At 39.3% G+C, this 21,244-nt stretch overlaps 1 protein-coding gene across 1 annotated transcript in view; it reads right to left on the reverse strand.

Annotated features, from left to right (window-relative positions):
- Positions 1-21,244, reverse strand: part of DERA (deoxyribose-phosphate aldolase) — a 55,729-nt gene that overhangs the window by 28,116 nt on the left and 6,369 nt on the right. Inside the window, exons 2-6 of the mRNA XM_049822259.1 lie at positions 18,011-18,108; positions 14,371-14,518; positions 12,586-12,681; positions 11,079-11,213; positions 2,925-3,053 (exon numbers count right to left, since the gene is read on the reverse strand). Coding sequence (XP_049678216.1) covers positions 2,925-3,053; positions 11,079-11,213; positions 12,586-12,681; positions 14,371-14,518; positions 18,011-18,108 — 606 coding nt within the window. The remainder of the gene's footprint in view (positions 1-2,924; positions 3,054-11,078; positions 11,214-12,585; positions 12,682-14,370; positions 14,519-18,010; positions 18,109-21,244) is intronic.

The following is a 21,244-nucleotide window of genomic DNA, read 5'->3' on the forward strand; positions in this document are numbered from 1 at the left end:
CACCACCCCTGCCTGAGCACGGCCCTTAGCATTCTTTTAAAATCCCAGCCAATGAGAAGGTGCACATTTTTTGACCTTTTACAATCCCTTTTCAAGTCAGTGATCTGTGCAGTTGGCCTCACGTCCAGTGGCTGAACCCCAACCCGCTAGCTCAATCAGACCAAATGTAACATGCTGTGGTTCCCAGCATACACCAATAATTCCTCAAGCCAGCACAAGGAAGACTGTATAAAACTTTTGGAAAGTTATTTGGGAAAGGAGACATCTGGGTTGTATTCCCTGTTCAGTTAATCGCTTTGTGCAAAGCAGAGCAACTTTATGGGGAGGGACTGAGGTCCTTAACAGCAAATACATGGTAAATTGACCTGTGTGGAAGAAGAACCTCAGTCAGAGAGACCAAGTCCCAGACATCCCAGGCAAGCTTTTTAACCACACAGCTACTGATAAATCAGCATTGTGATACTCTCTCAGCCTTCTGAGTCTCACAAATGAGACACATGGGAAATACCCATATTTTATACACACATTGCAACACAGCTAGTGGCTTTGTGCTTCAGGACCTAGGTGAATGCGTGCGTGCTCAGCAAGGGCAATGTAAACATCTCTAAGTCTAGGATTTTGTGCTCCCTACATGATAGGCTTACATTACGCATAGTGAAGTGAAAACAGTTTAAGGACTGCACGCCAAGTCCTCCGTTGCACTGATGAAATTGTATGCAAGGCAAGGCTGTAAACCAGACTATTGAGGCTGTGACCATTTAAAAGAAAAAACATTTCCAACCAATCACAAAACACACAGCAAACTAGTTAACCCTTTTCTGGGCTAATTTTCAACTGTATTACTTGGAAAACTCAGGTTACAATGCAGCATGATGAGCACTTCTAACAGCACAGCTGAAGCAGCAGCAAATTTTGGTGTAAAGGACAGGAGCAATCGGCCAGAGGCAGCAAAAACTTGTAAAGCCAGTTTTGCAGTTGAATCCACTATACTGTGTAACTAATTTCCCCATATAAAACTAATTACTAGGGTCAAGTTTATCGGAGTTGTTGCTCTATCTTCAGATAAAAGTTGCCAGGGCCTGCCATATCCACAAGATCATCTGCTTGTTTCCCTTCTTTTAAATCATGGCACCAACTGAAAAAAATATATGGATACTAAAGCTAGAATTTGAAACTACTGTGCCGAATTACTTTCTCCTCCAAATGCTACAAATATACAAATCAAACAAAATTCAACGGGAATTTGAGGTTCTCAGCAGTTCTGACAAGTCAAAGTCTGAAAATCTGGCCCTCAATACATGTACGTAGGGCACCAATAAATTCTTATTTTTACACCTACACACAAAGAAAAAGCAAGAGACTGAAATAAGAAAATTACTGCATATATTCAGATGGATAAGTGTTTTGCAAAATGAATAACTATGCAAGGAAAATCATTAACAATAGAGCCATCTGCTGTATTTCAAAAAAACTACACCAGCAAAAAATCTGAAAATGTTAAAATGCTTTACAACCTGAATTTTTCACTACTCCGTGTTACAAAAGTGATCATAATGATTAGTACATAAGTTTAAATGACAGGACATGTGTATTTCTTACACCTCTTCTAATTAAAAGCAGTATTTACTGGCATAATAATGATCCTCTGTATCTAATGATACCAATTGTCATTGTAGCTGAGTATGTAAAAAGCCTGAAATGCTTCCCATTCTATTTGAAGCAGATAAGCATAGTGTTGTGTAAGGAGACAATGAGGTCAGCAGCAAGTTGAATATTTATTTAAATACTGACAAGACACTTGGATGATTTTTTTCTTGCTTTAAAATAAGAAGCAACTCCCGGTCTGAAGAGCTTACAGTAGAAGAAAAAAATCAACACAAAAACGAGGGAAAGTTTAGAAGACAGACTAACCCAAGTGGTTCTTACTATATCTTTACTTCTATCAATTCAAAATGTTCAAAGAACATAGCCTTATCAGCCAATTCCCAGTTCTGCATCTTAAAGATGGCATTAAAACACAGCCCTAAAATTCTGGTTAAACTAGGGAAAATTGTATCAGCACAGACCCAAAGCTGCAGACAGAATATACTGCTGTAAATCTGGGATCAAGTGGGTGATTTGCTACATTCAGTCTGCAATGGCTATAGCTACGCAAAAAAGTAATACCTACAAACTATATGTAGCCCCTGAAAACTCTATCCTGCTCATGTGAATGTGTTTCTTAGCTGAAAGGTTCAGAAAAAGACAGACACACTCCAAACATCAGGTCAGATGTAATTGAGTTTTCAAAGACAGGGAAGACTGAACACCTTTTGAAGTGCCAATTAATTGCTGGTACTGACTGCCAGTGTTTGTGAGTGTGCCAGTTAAAACCAGTTATAATCAAGCCCATCCCAATGCCTGCTGGAGCATGCAGTGTTCTTCGCCTCACTGCATTTCCAGTACAGCTGGTTTCCCAAACAACACTGTCACAGAGGTAGTCAGAAGTGACTGCAAACCAGAAACGAGAGCTGTCAGCATGAATCTTCACAAGGAAGTTTCCCTTGCATTTAAAATAAACTTATGAGCCATCTATCTACACCACATCTGTAGCTCACCACAATTGCCTGGATAATATGTGTATCTGCCCCAAATGTATGTGTCTTTTTTAATTATACCAAAGATCAGATGTTTGACAAGTATTACTTGTTCCTACAAATTTTGTCATTTAGCAGTTTTAAGTGTTATCTAACAGTTCATGCAGTTTTTGTAGGTTATACAAAACAAGTGACACTTCATTACTACACCTGCAACTTCAGTTATTGCTGCATAATAGTTTTTTCTACTATCGGCAAAACTAAACTTTCACAACTAGAATTTTTTAAGCTTCATAAATAATATAGCAAAGACATTCTTAGCTTAAAAAGAAAATCACATATATTTACCTGCCATCATAGCTATCATACTGGCTTTGTAGACATTAGCAAGGGACCCCAGTTCACCTGTTGCCAAGATTGTTTTCATATGAGCTTTTCCACAGGCCTCACGGCACTGACGGATCTCCTCGTAGAGACCTGTGGATAAAAGCATGTGAGAATGATCAAAGTTGCCTGAGAGACATTTTCAAGTATGGCTGTAATTTCCACTTCTGGATTAATTTCCAATCTTATAATTAGTCATAGCACTCAAGAACTTAAGTTTTCTAAGTTCAATAAATTACATGACTGGAGGTAATTAACAATGCCACACAGTTTCAGACTTAACTTAATAGCTATTAATGTCGGTTCTCTCAAAACTAAGAATGTGCACAGTATGCCAAACACTCATGAATACATCATGAGCAAAAAATGCTATGATAGTCAAGATCGATTTTAAAACAGCTTTTTTTTAAAACAGCAATAAATACGGTAGTACATCGAATCAGTACTCAGGGACAGTTATGCTTTCCTGTCCACACCACGTCATCGCCCTCTCTGTCCCCTTCAGCCACATTTGCCAAAGGGCTCAGCCTAAAAGACACCGAAGGTGTGACCAAGTTGTCTAATGACAAACATTAGGGCCGCCTGAGATGCCATGACGTATCTCCCTTGGCTTCCAGCTGCCCCCCCTGGAGGCTCCACATCTCCCTTCAGTTTCCTGATGTTTGCCCTGGTAGCATGGGAGCATCTCGGGAAGTCTGATTATGGGGCTCAATGTCTGCGTTTAGGCATCTGAATCCCACGTTAAACTTCTTGAAAATAAGAATTTCCTGAAAAAATCAATGCGGTCTGCTGACATCCCTGGTGAGGAGAGACCAAGGCCTGGGATCACACCTCAAGGACCAGCAAATCCACACGGATCTGTGTTTACAAACCTCCTCAAGTAGCTGCGTTGCCCACGAGGTTACTAAGGACTTGGACCATCCTGTGCTGTGACCTCAAACGGCCCCAGCAAAGGTGAAGGAAGCACCACGGCAGGAGGGCCAGCAGGACAACATCTGCCTAGCATGCTGTGGAGCTACAGCTCCGAGGGCAGAGCTGGACCCTCGCTTCTGACGCCCCCGCTCGCTGAGGAGGCTGCCTACAGCTCAGGAAGGAGGTTTGTCATGATGCACTGTTACACACACAAGCACTGCCACTGCACTCACGTAGACAGCAGGGCTGACTTACATAAAGCCTTTTAGGTGGGAGATAAAGCAGACCATTATCTCAGTGTCTTCACGCCACTTGGAAAACAAATAGCAAACCCTGCCCTGGAGTTGCCCCTCCCTCCCCACAGAGAGCTCCATCACCTCTTGCTATCAGTCTGTCTTCCCACCCACAGCTCGCCTTAGCTCTCGTCCCCAGGCAGTCAGCATGTCCCTGCGACAAACCGGCACACATCCCACCCGCTCTCCGCTTCTCCATGAACTGCCACCCAACCAGCCGGCCACCGGCTGCAGCCGGGGAGAAGCAGGGACAGGGAGGACAGGCCGGCATTCGGCTCCTCATGGACATCGCCCAGAGCAGACCAACCCCTCACAAACTCCTGCTTTCGGATTTACGAAGCGTCAAGGCCAGAGGCATGCTTAACTTTCTAACAGTTTTATATTTTCACAGACTCAGTAAGGACTGGAATAAACTTGGACATAACCAACTGTAAAAAGGCTGGAGTTTGTAGACCTGGTCAGGAAACGCAACACAGGGAGCACAGGGAAACCCTCCCACTCTTTTTGGTAAAATTCAGCAGTGCTCCCACAAAATTTTAAACATAGGGAGACTAAAAGAGCTAGAAATTATTGAAACATAGCTGTTAGAAGCTGGTCACTTAGAGATGTTTAAGATTCCTCCAGTGTGGAGAGAAAAGCAGCTCTTACAGTGTACAGCCACCATTTCTGGCATTTGAATTAAAAAAAAAAAAAGGCATGAAATAAGCAAACAGGATCCTTTGCAAGAGAGTCCTTTTCACAAATCGTACTAAATCTTCAAAGGCATAATCAAAAAGTTCTTTTATGGAAGGCTAAAATACAGCTTTTAACAAATCTTTCTTGCTAAAACAGTCCACGACATGGCGATGAAGACTAAATTTTTTCATCGATAGTACCTTTCTTTTCCTCTCAGTCCTCAAGCGAGACCCAGAAACATACAGCAGGGTTTGCCAGCTGCTGTGTGGCTGGACCTCCCCTCCACCTGTGATGCTGCTGCATCCTACTGATGCCATCAGCACACCAGGCAGCCAGGGCTGGGATGGCTGGGGTGGTCCTCTGAGACATACTACACACATTAGTAGACAACTGGCTAATGCACTTAGCAAGTCCCTTTATAGACACCAGGCTTCACCTTGTTTCTTACTATGTACCAAAGGTGTGAATTAATCAGTACTAGCATGCAGTCTAACATGTTTTATTGATCAAGTGATGATACTCCAGAAACCTACATCAAATCGAGACTCAAAAAGGAAATACAAAGAACCTGTGCTATTTTCCTGTGCATTTGATAACACTGCTCATGTTAGATCCAAATGCAGTCTTTTTTTGTGGAGTAAGGCTTTCCTGAAGCTTTTGGAAAGCCAGAGAAAGCAGCTTTCATGTTCTTCTAGCTTCGGTAGCAGGAAGAAAAGACTCGAGTTTTCTCTGCCTTTAAGATACACCACCAAAAATGTCACAATAAAATCAATAAAATGTACATTTAGGCTGGATTCCAGGAAAAGAAATTACAGGCTCATAGCTGTTGTTCACTGGAGTTCATATCGCAGCTACAGCATTCTCCCTATTGTTGGAAGGTACTTTTATATGCAATTAGTGCCAAGATCATTTGAACAGTCTCACTATCTGACAGCATGCATCAACCCACGGACAGGAACAACTGAGGATCTTCAATCATCCGTGTCTATCAGGTTAGCTGAGGTGGTGGAAAAGTAGGCATACTTTAATGGGGCAGGTGTGTAGGTAATAAATACTGCTCTTTATTCAGAGACCAATTATTGCAGACAATAGCTGGCATTCATAGGACATTCTCAACCCTACAGTAAAAGCAGAAATAGAAAGGCAACTACCTCTGGGACAGAGAAAATTAACCAGAGCACCCCAGTCCCAGTGCAAGCAGGAACTGCTTTGATACAGAACAAGTACAAAAACTCCTACTCCTTTCAAAAATAAAAAAGAAGTTTCAGTACTCAGTTTTAAATCAAGGTACAAATAACTTGATTATCCTGAAACTTCCTCTGGCAAATGCCTGAAGTATGGGTGGAGTTAATCACACTTGAAAACACACTCAGTGTTTCAAGGGGTCCTGGGCTTCTTCCGGGACAGTCTGTGCTACCAAAAAGTCCATTATTTAACTACTCAGTTCCATCAAGCCAAACAGGAGCAGGAGCAGAGCTGGACACTGCCGTTCTGGGAATATCTGCGACCTGTGCAGAACACCAGTAACTGACGCAGCAGATAGAGCTTCTCTGGTTAGCAGTAGTGGCACAAAGATTTTGGGAAAAACCTCTATCACAGAAAACCCTGCAGTCATATTTTCAACTGTGAGCTAAGACCACCATAAAGAGGTTGCAAGAGATCTCATACTGACTGCTAAAAACGAGGAAAAGAAAATCAAGAGCTCTCAAAGCAAATGGCCAGTACTGTGCAGCATCTTGAACACAGCACCCACACTATCCATTCTGAAATAAGTCTAAGTCTTAAGCCACGGAAAAAAAAAAACCAAGAAGAAAATCAAAAGAAAAAAAAAACACCAACCCCCCCCCCGCCCAAAGCAAGCCAACCTATATAGAATATATTTGGAGCCAGTTGCTCATTGATGTAGTCTGTAGTAGCTCCACTGACTTGGCTGTTAAAATGGATGTGACATAAGAACTCTTCTACTTTGCATCCACTTACTTAAGATACCTTACTGCTTTCATGAACTTTAGATCTGCTTTTATTGGATGCATTAAGAGAAGTCAGAAAATTCAGATTTTATAGGAAAAAAAATATTTTCATAGGTGTGGTTTTAATTTCACTGTTATAAAAGATAAGTGTTGGAAGGTGTCTTTTGTGTAGTTTTCCTAAAATTCTAACTATTCAGTACATTATATTGATTTTTAGCAGCTATTAAATATACCAAAGAAAATGTCCCTCCCCCTACACATTTCTCAAGCAAACATCCCTGACAACTACTGCTAGCTATAACCTGCCCTAGATTGTCTAGATGGTCTTTTGCTTTGGTCTAATATATTTGTCCTATAAATCACAAAATAAATGGGATAACCAATATTTTCTACACAGGAAATGAAAATATTAAGGGGAAAAAAACACAGCTTAAATTTTTATGAAACAGCTCTTCTCCAAAAATGTGGTGATAAAAACACTTTTTCTTTTTTTTTTAAATTCAGCTTATTTGCTGTTTTTACCTAGTCACTCACATTGACTGGTGTTAAGGGTAGAAACTGAGATGAGGGGGGGGAAGATGTTTCGATTTCTGTTAGACCAAAAGATCAAGGTAATCATGATGGGAAACTGGAAAATGAGCTGGAGTCCCTTCTGTCTTGCATGTTAATGGCAGGTTTGTTAACAAAATGACAAGCAAAAGGCTATCAGCACAACACGACTCTTTCAGTTCTGCTCTCAGCCACATATGTGCAACTCCAGGCTTCAGTCATTCACATGAAACTGAAAACAGAGCTTGGCGTCAGGAATCTGAGCTGCTGCTGGCAATATAGGACATAGAAATTGTGCAACTAGACTTCGAGATCCCAAGTTAACCTGCACACCTAGAAAACAGTAAATCCAACTATATTATTTCTGAACATCATCTGGAGTCTTTTCCAAGTCTCTGGAGCAGGAAGTGTATTTTCTCTGCACTGGTTATAAATTATGTAACACAAAAGGGGGCCCGAATCTCTGAACAAAGCCTCTAAACTCACAGTTGAATAATTATTAACAGAATTGAAAGGAAGCTTTCATAATGAGGTTATACCCAATGTATTTCATGGATGCAGCCATGTTCAAACTTCTTAGATTATACTTGGTTTTTTTGCTTTTCTTGCAGGAAAATTCAACTGACAGAGCAAATGATGGGTTAACAATACCTCTGAAGCCGCTGACAGTGTAGTATGTCCAGGTGTTTGCTAAAAGCTGTGGAAATAGAAGTAACATTACAGCACCCCAGATAGCTTCAGAAGGTACTGCAACTCCAACATATTCATTGATAACAAGGGGGGGAAAAAGAAAAATAAATAAATACAATTTCTTTCAACAATTTGCTGGTCAACTTCGTCACTCTTTACATACAGGCTCCACATTCTGTGCCTAAAGACAGTATCTAAATTGTGATTTTTAAGCTTAATCCATACTTTGTCAAGTGATAAAAGACAATGGTTGAGTAAACTATTGTAAAGTAGTATTGCTTTAAAAGCTAATAGGTTGTAAAAGGTATCTAAGTTCATAAACTTAAATCTCATTTAATGTTATTTTCGAACATAATTTAGCTGTCCAATAAAGCTTCTTTCATGTTCAGCACTATTAAAAAGATCTTAACAATTACTTCATAAAGATCTAGAATATATATTCTGAGTGTCATAAAGAGCTCCAACAATATTTAAGAACTGCTTTAAAATAACTTGACATAATTGGACATACACTAAAATATTTAATAATTGAACGAGCCTTCGAAACAAATCACAAAGCAACACTATCCTATCATGGTAACCCCAATTATTGCACAGGCTAGAAGAAAAGCTAAAAATATATGAACGGTAAGATAAAGCACTCCACCACATACATATTTTTGTCAATAACTCCTGAAGCTGTGAAGACAGGCAGCATGAGAAAATAACTATAAAAATATATTAGCGTTATAAGCATAAGCAGAGATTCTGTCATAACTGCAAGGCAGCTCTAGTTGATGAAGCACATTGAACACAGGCATAGTTACTGCACTAAACTTTTCAATTTTATGTAATACAGGGATCCATCCTAAAAAAGAGTTCTTCATCCCTTCTTCCAACTTCCTTAAACTTACTTTATACATTGTTTTGTATCATACCTAATCATTAGATAGAGGTGGAAATCTGCATGTTCACACAGTTAACATATCTATTGAAAGCTAAACAGGAAGTCAGAACACTAGATTTTCACCAAAATATTCAGATCACCTACTGAAGTAATTTTTTTGGATGGGCAAGTTAAGTATGGTAATTTTTCACCCTATAGTATCATTATCTGGATGGCAAGTAAATTCTGTTCCTGAGGTAGCTTTTTTCAAGACCATGTAAATATGTGCCATACACAGATTCATGTTCTTGAATAAACTTTCAGAAAACATTTGGAAATCATTTCAATTCTGTCCTGGGTAAAAAAAAGTAAACTAACTATTGCCAAAAAAAGGATGGCTTTCAACCTTGTCATGACTTCAGCTCTGGATAAAAGAATATGCATACCAAATCAAAAGTCATCCCTAATTTACTTATTTAGTAAACTGACAGCTTTATACTACACCCATCATTGTTGTGTCTGTGTAGTCCTCCCCAGTAATTTATGATCACAAAACCCCAATTAATTTCCCCTATAGAAAAACCTAATAATGTACATATGTCCAGTTTATTTAAATCACTGATACAAGCTTCCTCTCTGAATCTAGCCCTGTACTTCTCCTCTGAGTTCTCCTTCACGTAGTCCTGGGCAATATAACCTTGAGCCTGCATTTGCAATTGCCTACATGCACTAACTTTCTGATCTCTGCTCTATGCAACTTGTACATAACAGTGGTTTGTACCATGAAGTCTGAAGCATGGTAACCACAGTTACGTGAGAAATCGCTGCAAGACAGACTTTTTCAGACACAATTGCTCAAGTCCAGTTTAGTGGTCCTTTTTTCTTCTTACTGACACATCACGGACTCGGCTCACTTGTGTCCAAGACCGATACGTGTTCCTAGTGGAGTGCAGCTCCTGGAGAGGGTATCTGCTTTGTAGACCATAGTGTAGACCCTAACAAAGATACAGCGTAGGAAAGTGTGATATAGTCTTACTGCCAGCTGGTACAGAAATTGATCCATCATTCCATCTTATTTAAAACCATTCAATCACCCAGTCTCCATATTCCAGCAATTTCTGAGGCCCATACCTGAACGTAAAATAGCCACTCTGAAAGAAACAAATGTCTGCAACAATGTCCATCCTCAAGAAGTCAAACATTTGCAAAGCTGCATAGGTTTAAGAGCAAAAGGATGGAGATGGTAAATACTACAAAAGGTGTTAAGATGTTACAGCAAGTGGAAACCAGGATATCAGTCCTGAAGACCCAGATGCAGAAACATGTGGGGGTTTTGGTTCAATTTTAACTGTTAATTGAAGGAAGACAAAAATCAGAAAATATGATCTGTTACCATGATGATTGTATTTCCTTAACCAAACTCAGGTACCAGGGGTCCTTTATGAAGTCTTCCAAGAAAACAGGCTATTACCGCGCTGCATTATACAGCTAAATGGAAAATTCATTCCAAGACAATGACGTGTTTACCTTCACATGGAGATTAGTTATAGGAGCATTGTCAGCACTTAAGGCAAACCATCCACAGTACATTAAGAAGGCAATTAGAGCAAAAACCATCTTCAGCATTATTGTTCTTACTAATTAGTAGTAGTCTACAGACACAAGAACATCAATAATATGAATAGTTAATTTGTACCCTCAACTTTCAGGAAAAAGAAAACAACTAAAATACATATTTTTGTCAAGAACTGAAACATGTATATTTAACAAGGTATCATCTACATTAGCAACCCCTTGGGGGTTTTAAAAAACCTGTTCAAATAATTAGGCATTCTCTCCCATTTCACTTGCTATTTTTTTAATCCTGTACACAAAATCCTCTAAAGGCATAGAAGAAATAGACCCGAATTTTCAAAACACAAAGTCATTCTGCATACCCAGCTTGACAGGACTTTTAACAGCATTCTTCTCAAAAAATGCAACCATTTGTCATAAATTATTTAAATAGTTTTCGTTTAGTTCAGTGTCCCAGATTATCAGTTACTTTTAGGGGAGGGACCAAATTCTTCAAGGACTGATGTGGAGGCTTGGGGAAGAGACAAAGACAGAGCCTGCACGTGAACATACAGAGGTTTAGGTTCCTTGCCAAAGGATGGGTACTTACGTTCCCACTGGCCAGTAAGCACCAGACTTCTGCTAATGACAATGTCAATCTCTCTGGCACCATATTCCACAGCTAGCTTTATTTCCGCCAGTTTGGTTTCTAGAGGAGTTTGTCCAGATGGAAACCCAGCAGCCACTAGCAAGAAGGGGGATGCAGGTAGAGGGAAGAAAATGTTTTATAAATTGACCATAAAAATGCAAATACCTCTAATACACCAAAGAGTTTGAAAGTTATTCTTTTTTATCCCTACCATGATTCAAAAAATCTAAAGGCACCTCATCCTACCCTCTCTTCATCCACAAGAAGCATTAGCTCTTCCCTCAAGAACCAATGTCCAGCAAGATACTAAGTGAATCTTGTGATAAGGTCTCTTTCACATACCTTAATTTTTGCCAAAGCAGCCTACATTAGAAAGCACAATATCTATTGCTTCCAGCAGAATTGAGCAAACAAGGACGGAACTCATGTATAAAGCAATACATACATTTTTAATTCTCCCCAGTTCTTTTAAGTAGTATTTCAGGTTAACTCCTAGTAATAAGTTTAACAGCTAAATCACAATATAAGAAAAATTACTTTCAATGAGGTCTACTTAAGATTACGTTTATGATGTTCAAGTACAAAACCCAAAGGTAACTTTGGAAATGGAAAAAAAATAATGGCTTTATCAGAGATCCTCTTTCTCTCTGATATATAAATGCATTTAGTATGTAATTTTTCCCCTACACAACAATGAAACAACAACAAAAAAAAACACTAGAAAACATGGATCTTAGCATTAAACACCTGATCTAACTTCAAAGTTAGCCCCTGCTTTGAGCAGGAGGTTGGACCAGATGACATCCAGAGCTCCCTTCCAACCTGCATAATTCTTTGATTCTACTTCTTTCTTATTGTAGATTCAGGACTTGTCTCCTGTGTGTGGTGAATGGAGAAGAGCTGGCACTATTAGATTTGTAAGTACAAGTCCTGAACCTGCAGGCCGCTCAGCAGGCAATAACCCTTGCCTCTGCACACAGATTCATTGAATTCAGGATTACACTGTTTGTACTGATTGTAGGATTATACTTAAAAGCCAAACAACTGATATGGGAAAAAAACCTTGTATTAGAACTCCTAAAGCTCATATTGCAGTATATTTTTATTTTATTATTATTTTATTATTATTATCATGATCATTATCATTATTATTATTATTATTTACTTAGTGTCTACTGATGCTTTGTCCAGCACACTATGTCAATTTCTTCTATTCGGGTGAGGAAAACTCTGATAAGCACCTCTTTGAAGAGCTTCCAGCAAAACAGACTTGGCACTCCTGATAAGTTTTGAAGTTGAAAAAAACCAAAAGATTATACCAGAAGCAAATCCCCCTTCTATTCCCTTCCTTCCACCTGCTACCTTTTCACCTTACCCTCTGAAACAAAAACAAGTCCAAACTTCTGGATTTTTCTACATATTTTATAGCATCAAAATATTTAATTGGATATTTTTGAATAAAACTTACCTGAAGCTACTGGTATGTTACAACCAGCAGCCTTTAGGGCATTAACAGCATCGGTGACTCTTGCGGGATATACACAAACTGCTCCAACAGTAATACCTGCAAAAGCCACAGTTCACTTTTTCATATATATATTTCCATCTTCTCGAGTGCAATCCATATCATGAGCACGTGTGCATTGTTCTCACCACCCACTTCTGCATTCTCACAAGGATCTTAAGCACCTACACTAGGGATGTCTGTTATATTGCTCAAACTGTTCGGATAATTCTCCATGTTGTTACCTCCCTCATGTTCCTTTACCTAACCCTGGCAACAAGTTTGCATTAGCAGGAGTTAAAGCACCAAGACTTCTGTCAACAGATTCACTCTTTAAGGCCAACACATACAAGTTAATACATGCTTAGTCAGCGAATTACTGTGAGAGAAACCACACTGCCAAGCTCTGTCCTTACTTGTTGAGCCAGACTGAGCCCAGCAGCAACTGAGCACTTTTTATGTTAATGCAGTCCTACTACATTTCTAGTTAAAATGCTGTTCTCTCAAAGTGTCAGATAATTGACCTCATATTTAATGCTTCCACTGTCTGAAGAGTCCATAAATCCAAATTTTTTAAAAAGACTAATCTTTGATATTTTATGTGTATGGCTTAAAACCAGAGGCCTGATTCCCCTTTGGTTCTACATCATATGACTTCAAGCAGTGGACTAATGCCCATGTAAAACTGAAATATTTCAGTAGTAAAAGCATGCCCCAAATGTCATTGGGATTTTCTTTTTGTTAGATCATCATAAGGCCAGCATGACAGGACAAAAGTCAAATGGTATTCACTGACACATCAATGATTACATCTGGAAAAATTCAGAATGCTGCTCAGATATAAAGAGTTTTGTTTTACTGATAGTTATATGACAGTCTCAATTTGCTCTGAAGTTCTATTGTGTTCAGTCTTGTGTGTAACATTGGGACTTCAGATGGAGCCTGCTTGAGTAACGTCAGTGAAAGTTTTACCACTAGTTCTTAAGGGCTGTCTTCAACCCCTTCAACTCTGTTGACTTAGCTGGGAACTCTGTGTATGTGCACGTGTGTGTGTATACATGATACGCACACAACAGCATACACTCACTACAGGACTGACTCCTTGAAGTAGACTGGGCTGCAGAGATGTCTCCTATCTAACTATTGAAACAAGCAGGTAACAGACAGTGCTTTCTGAAGGAACAATAACATGCTTAGGACTGTGGAATGCATCTTTTCTGACAGGGAAAGTGGCAGGCTTGGTAGTTACATACAGAAACAGCACAAAAGCCAAAGGAGTCACATGAACGCTCCCCCCCTTCTCCAATTTACTAGGGACATCAGCAGATTAACAGAATACTCAATTAGTTTCACCTTAGTGCACTGTTATTAAAAGACATACACTGAGGTTATACACTTGTGGTTTCCACATCAAATTTGCTCATTAGGTATCATAACTTACAGTGTCACCCTGACTCCATGCTTCACTTTGGTTGCCAAACTGAGCATGGATTTTTTTTCTCCATGTATTCTAATATTAACTCAAAGGAATAGATATTTTGCAGTTAGGACTTAAGACAGTTGCTTTGAATAAGACCATCTAGAACGTAGTTTCTTCTCTCAGGACTATTAGTTCTGCGGCACTGCCTACCATAACTGCTTCCATTAAAGGAAGAAGAGGTCATTTTTACAACTTCCTGAAAACTGAAAAAATAATGAGGAAATGTGGACATTTTCTCTACAAAATACACACAGTAAAAACTATCATACCTTTCTCATGCATGTCCATGGCTTTCAGCAGATCCTCTCTGATGGGATGCTTTGCTTTAAAACACAGTCTGTGAACATTTGAAGGAGTATCATCTCCTGAAAGAGTGGTAAGGTCTATGCAGGTGACAGCTTTCAGCAGCCAAGCAGCCTACAGAGGGAATGAAGCAAGGAATAAAGTATTTCAGTTTACGCTTCCAAAGCCAAACTGACTTAGAAGATGCAGGAATCAGAAGCCTGGCTCTCACTCTAAGAATGAGGAAATATATAGGATATAACATGGAGGATATGCAAAGAACAGTTTATGACAGACAGGGTTGGCAGATACTTGTTCATGTCTTGAGCAGTATCTAATGGTACAGAAAGGATTTGGAATCAAAAGTCTGCTCTCAGAATCAAAGGATCAAATTCCAATTTTTGATGCAAAAGCTAACTACCAAATGGGACTCTCTAAGAATCAGACAAACATTTTTACCTGGACAAAAAGCATGTTGCTTCGAATTTAATTCTGTAAGACACAGATAAAAGCATCACCTATGTGAGGAACCTCACTGTTATTATATGCTCCATTCTATACAGTATGTCTGTAATTTTAATGCTTGTATGCACAAGAAATTATACACATGCTTCAAGACAGCACAGGTCTGCAATTGCCAATAACCAGATGAGTCTACACATCAGCAATTTGCACACTTGCACGTTTGCATGCTTCTCCTGCTGTGAGACTGAAACATGGAATCAGTGGGGAGTAAGAACCCAGACTTCTTAAAACTTAGGGTCTAGACTCCAGATGTTCCCACTTTCTTTTGTGTGAATTGGGAATAAAAAACATCTGTAATTATTTCATGCAAAAAACAAAAGCAAGAGCTAAGTGACAACGCTAAAGCACTCTTTAGATTAATAAGTCTTTTAAAATTCTGTAGCATTTTCATTGGAGAATGGAACAGATGCACAACTAAAACTGTTTTGAGCTTTCTTGCTGAACAAAAATTGAGCTTAAGACATTATTTTGAAATATTTGTTGAAGCTCTTCCAGCAAATTCTCGTTTACAGTTACGGCTTCACTAAAAGCTGACATCTCTTCATGGGCACTTGTTCAACAAGGGGAGAGTTTGCGATGGCAAAGTCCATAAGGCCTCTCTCTGACTGCTCTGCTCTGTGACAGGATTAGTCAGTATAGGCAGCAAAACTTGTTTCTGCATGGAGGTATTACTCTGCAAATCTTAAGTGGCTGGCCAGCCTACAAACCTTTCACACTTCGCTGATGGGAGTCTCCTTTCTGAACTTGCAGTAAGTGTTACGCTGAAAGCTGCTTTGGGGTGACTGAACAGAGTAATGAACCATTACTGGCCTCTGTTAGTCCAAGCTTAACTGCTTGTTTCTAACCTATTTCTACTTTCACCCTATAATACTTCAAAAGGGGTTTTCACTTTAAATGGTTTTAAGTTTCTTTTACTTGGATTATTTTTACCCTTTGTTCAAGGGAATTTTTGTCTCATCTCTTATGACATGAATCATAAAGTCACCAAGACAGATGTAGTCAGGGAGTTCCAAGAACTGGTATGACCTTCATTTTTGTTAAAGGGTTCTTCAAATGTGTATTTGGGGAAATGAACTTCTAAATTTGAATCTGTGGTGCTACTTATGTTCAAACATGTAAAGGTTCAAAATCACCTCTGTGAAATAAACAGCACATGACTATCCTGCAATGACAGTATTGAAATACGGGGGAGATGCTTCTGGCATTCTTCAAAGTAAAACCTTACTCAAGTAGCTCAGTACCAGTGTTAACAACACAGGAGAGTGAAGAAGTGTTAGTAATAATTAAACATTTGTCCTACAGCCATCTTGAGGAAGAGACACTAAATCCCTTTCTTCCCAATGATTCTTTGTAATCAAAGCCTGTGGCGCTCTCTGTCTTTGTTCTTTATATAGTAACTCTGGTCAAATCAGAAGACTTACTTTTTACATTACTGCACCTGCAGGATCTGAACACAGCCAAGGTTATGGAATACCCTTTGGATTTTCTCACTGACACTATTTCCCAACCCAGCGCCACCAGACTGCTAAACTTGGTATCAAGTGACTTTTTATGCATAAGGAACTCTTGAGAAATGCTGAGCTGGTATCTAACTTTCCTCAGTTTATGTCCATTTTTTATTTAATCGTAACATTCAAAGCACAAACTTTCAGGTTCATGTAACGGGCAGGAAGTTTTTTTCTGTCACCTTCCAGTAGGATCTTACAGCTACATCAAATTATCTCCAAACCGTCATCCGCAAGATCTGTGCTCATTGTGAACGAAGCTTCAGCCACCCCAGAACGGCTGCCTGATGTCCTATGCTGAGGATGCCGACTATTTTGAACAGCTTTTTAAGAATTAAGTGTAATTAAATGATTCTTGCTCTGTTCTATTATGTTGCACTGTTAAGACTGATCCTTCATTGCCTCCTTCCTCCTGCTTCCAGGTTTCCAGTTACTGTTACAAGTAAGTGACTTGTTTGCGCAGAGGGGAGGAATCACACACATTTGCTTGCAGAACAGCTGTTTGGTGACTGAGGACTCGATTTGTCCTTTGGAGGCTGGTTACAACCCCACGGCTGAGAGCTCACTGGGAGCTCCAGGTCTGCAGCATGGCATCGCTCAGACCTTGCCCTTGGCTGAATTCTGCCAAAGCACTTGTGGCATCCTGCAGCCCGCTCTGCTTGCCATTCCCCTCTCAGCGCTTCCCACCCTGCCACTGAGGCAGAAGCCAGCACGTGGCCGTGCCTCACCTGCTCTGCTTTGCAGAATGCATGAGCTTACGTTGCTGACCTGATGGCTTCGCGCTACGATTGTCACATACAAACTGGAGAAACCAAAATGCACACCAGGCCAGTATCTGTCAATTCTGCCAGGAGGGCAGTAACAGCAGAGGTTGAAGGTAACTGCTAAGACACTCTAAACATGTGTGTTCAACGAATACAAATCAGTCTTGAAGAAAAGTTCGTTTGCACCACTGGCTTTAGCGATGGCTTACCTGAACCTACTTTATATTAAGATGGACAATAACCGATCATTTACCTTATCTCAGGAGCTGAGAAGTCAGTCCCCTTAACATTAGTGGGCTCGCTCTTTTTTTTTTTTCCTTCTTTTTTTTTTTAACTTTCTCCCCCCGAGTGCCATAGCCAGTCAGAATTTTTGAGTTTTAGGTAAGAACTAGTTAAGCAAAGAAATCACACATGTTGGGGATGTTTAAGTAAAGAAAAATCATCCAGGTAGGTCAAACGTGACAGGGACCGTGATCATATCTTACAGCTTTAAAATTAAAAAATAAGAAGGCAGCATGCAGAGAAGTCTGTCTGGAAAACAGAATAAATGTGGTGGGATAGTAATATACAATTTAATCCACTCATGAATAAAGATGACTTAAATTCATTTGCGGTTTTGCCACTCATGAGTTATAAGGTTTTTAACTTGTTTGGATAAATGCGTCACCTTATTCCATCCCATCATCATCAAATACAAATTATTAAAATAAGACTTGGACAAGCACATCTTTTAAGTTTACATGTATCTTGAAAAAAATTCAATATTGCAGCCTGGAGAGGGAGAGTGACTGCTTTAAAAATACAGGAACAGAATACATAAAAAGAGCACTTACTTGCCAATTACCTTTCACAGTTCTCCATTTTTTAATTTGTTCTGCATGCCTCACAACTGCAGGTCGATTCACATGCACTTTTGAGATCCAGCCAAGCTCTGGGGTGGGAAAAGAAAAAAAAAAAGCCTCATCTATTTCTGTGTTCTTTTAATATATGGTGCGAGACTTCAGAAGAAAGTTGTAGCTTAGTTTGGAACCTCTGAAGAGCATGTTATGCTTTCATATCCTCTTAAGGGCTTGCGTACTTATCACCAGTCCAAAATACCATAATAGCATTCAATTCTGTTAGGGTATGATCTGTGAACTCGATGGTTCACACAGCATGTTTTGTTTGCCATTACAACTCAAATAACTTACTGCTGCTGAAAGACATTATGTTGCCAGTCCTGGACTATGAAGTTTATTATACATGTAGCATATAAAACCCCACCACAAAACAGCCTTCTGCCACTGCCTGCTGATTTACTTCTTGATTCCAGAATACGGTAACATTTATTCAGTCCTTTGCTTGTCTGCTGGCACCCAAGATACAACAGCATTTTTTGTGTGCGTGAACCTTTGTTTACAGGAACTGTACCCCACACAGCCACCAAAACCACTGCACAGACCCTTGCATAACAAAGCATTTGAGTTGTTATAGTCTAGAGCTAATTTTACTGAATTTGCTGCTAAGGCCTAACTAACTGCAAGTTTCCAAAAGCACTGAATTCCTGGGCAACATACCTGCCTGGAAGCTGCCTCAATGCGTGCCTGCCTGAGAAGTGCTCACCTTGCCAAGCACCCCAGAGGACTCAGGGAAACATCTTCAACATGTAAATTCCTTCAGACACCCACTGCAGACAGCCTGGCTCACAATTTCAATGAGTTTCAGTACCCATAAACAATAACCAGACCCAAAGTAAAGCAGATGCTCAACATTTACTAAAATAATGAAACTAAGAACAGAAGCACGAAAAATTGGACAATGCTTAATGAAGCGTAGCTGACTGATAAAGGAGAATTGAGGGTTCAGGCTCTTGAACCTTGACATTTCTGCTGAGTATGATAAACCAGAAGTGTAATTTTGAATGTTAATAAACACAAGCTGCTCACAGAAATACACAGGAAAAAGAAATCAGAATATCTTTAAAATCTCTCATATCCCAAAACATAAATAATTCTTCTAAATACTAGTCACATAAGCAATCCATGAAAATACTCTGAAAACAACATCAACAATCATTAACCACCATCAGCAAATCACCACCATCAATCATGAACATCATCATCAGTTAAGGTCAGTATACGAGCATGGGCTTAGATATTAAGAGATAATAATTCTGGGTGACTTAATTTATTAAGAGCATCTCATCTCTATGAGTCGTCTTCACTACTGTATTAAACTTGCATTTCCCTTGAGCACGTTGATTAAAAAAGGTTTAAATCTTTTTAAAAAGCTGATAGCCAAAATTACTAATTTTGTACAGAAATCTTACCCTCAATTTTTTTTCTTCCTACTTTATAGTTTTAATAGCCAAAAAAAAAGTGCAGAGCTAAAGTATGTGTAAACACAAGCCTGTTTTCCTAATTAGACTTACAAAAAGCTCTGGAGAAACCAATTTAGGGTAAAGATGACTCAGTGGAAATGCAGGACGAATGCATGAAACACAGCTAAACAAAACCTTGTTCTGAGCACAGTAAGCCACCTTGCTACCACTTCCCTATTACCACATACAAGTAATTAAATGAGTGGTACCCACAAGGTCAAAATGTTGGCCAAAAGCAAAAAAGTAAATCAGAGAAGGAATTTCAAAGGAATCCTAAGGAATTTAAGGATTTCGCATCAGTCTCACTGTATGGTGACAAAGAAATGAGGAACTTGCAAAGTTGCAAACCAGTCAAACAACAAACCCTCATTACTTCTCTCCACTTTCAAAGCCACAGGCTTATTCTCTCTGCCCCAAAAGCAAGAAGCTCAGCTGACATGTAGAAAGCAGGTAAGAAAAGCTATTGCTACAAAACCTATGGCTAGAACTTTCCTTCTTTTTGAATACCAATAAATGCAAACCCTACAAATGCAGACAGCTGAAATATAAGCTAGTGAAACATCTACATCCTCTGCAGTTGCTTTAAGGTCAAGGCTCCTACGTGATCAGCAGAGAGCATACATCACTTCCCACGGGACCACTGTAGGCAATATTTGCCAAAGTCCACAGGGGAGGAAAATACAAATAAATAAATGAAGGAAACACAAACTCTGTATTGTGATTCTCCTACTATGTGCCAAGTGCTTGGGTAGAATCATTTAATCACAGTCCAATTTATCAAGATAACTTTTGAACCCTACTGGGTGCACGGTGACCTTTCAGCCCCTTTAGAAAATGTGATAAAATCAAAAAAAGCAGTTTAGTGAGGAACTCAGCTTCTTGCTCTGTAATAAGGATCCTTTCAGTTACTCTAACCTATTCTTTCTACATTATGAAAGACAATCAAGAAATCCAACTAAATAATTAATTTATAAAACCTACAGCCTTCTATAGAAGAGTTTGGAAGAATTTGAAGACGGTGCCCAGTTTGTTGGATATGGAAAATTCAGGTTTCAGATGAAAATTTAAGTGAAAGAACAGAAATTTCCCCCATGAATAAGTTAACTCTTCATTACTTATTATTTGTAGAGGATTCAGCCTCATTCATCTTGTGCTAGACTTTGGCAGAAACATACATAAAACTATCTTATCTGCCCCTACCTGACTTTTAAGCATAGCTTCTCAGAAGGTCTGAGCAATCTTTTCAGGAAATAGGGCACTGCATGCTAGATTAGCTTAAAGGAAATAGTCAAGTATAATACCATTTGGGGAAAAAAAGAAAAAGAAAAAAGAAAGAGAAAAGTAGATTCATAATCAATGGGAGAAAAGATGGGGAAGAACAGTGGAAGTGAAATAAGCTACTACGTTTGCTTTGCCCAAAGTCACCTGTGAAAGTTACCATATATCAGCTGATCAGCAATAGCTGATTGCATGTTTTTTGCAAATACGATGAAATTCATTGGCTTAAGTCCTTTTCACTGTGTAACACATTTTACCTTTTGTTTTCAATAACCCAAGACTAGTCATGAAGCTAGCCAACATGGCAACTCAGTAAGGTGTAATATCTAATTTTTTTGCCTGAGACGCAAGTTTCCTTGAAAGACCATGGAATTTGGATCTCCAAGTGTTTTTTCAAATGTGGGATATTGAACCACTGTGCACAGCACAG

This window comes from Accipiter gentilis, chromosome 18, assembly GCF_929443795.1.
Source record: "Accipiter gentilis chromosome 18, bAccGen1.1, whole genome shotgun sequence".
Taxonomy (NCBI): Eukaryota; Metazoa; Chordata; class Aves; order Accipitriformes; family Accipitridae; genus Astur; species Astur gentilis.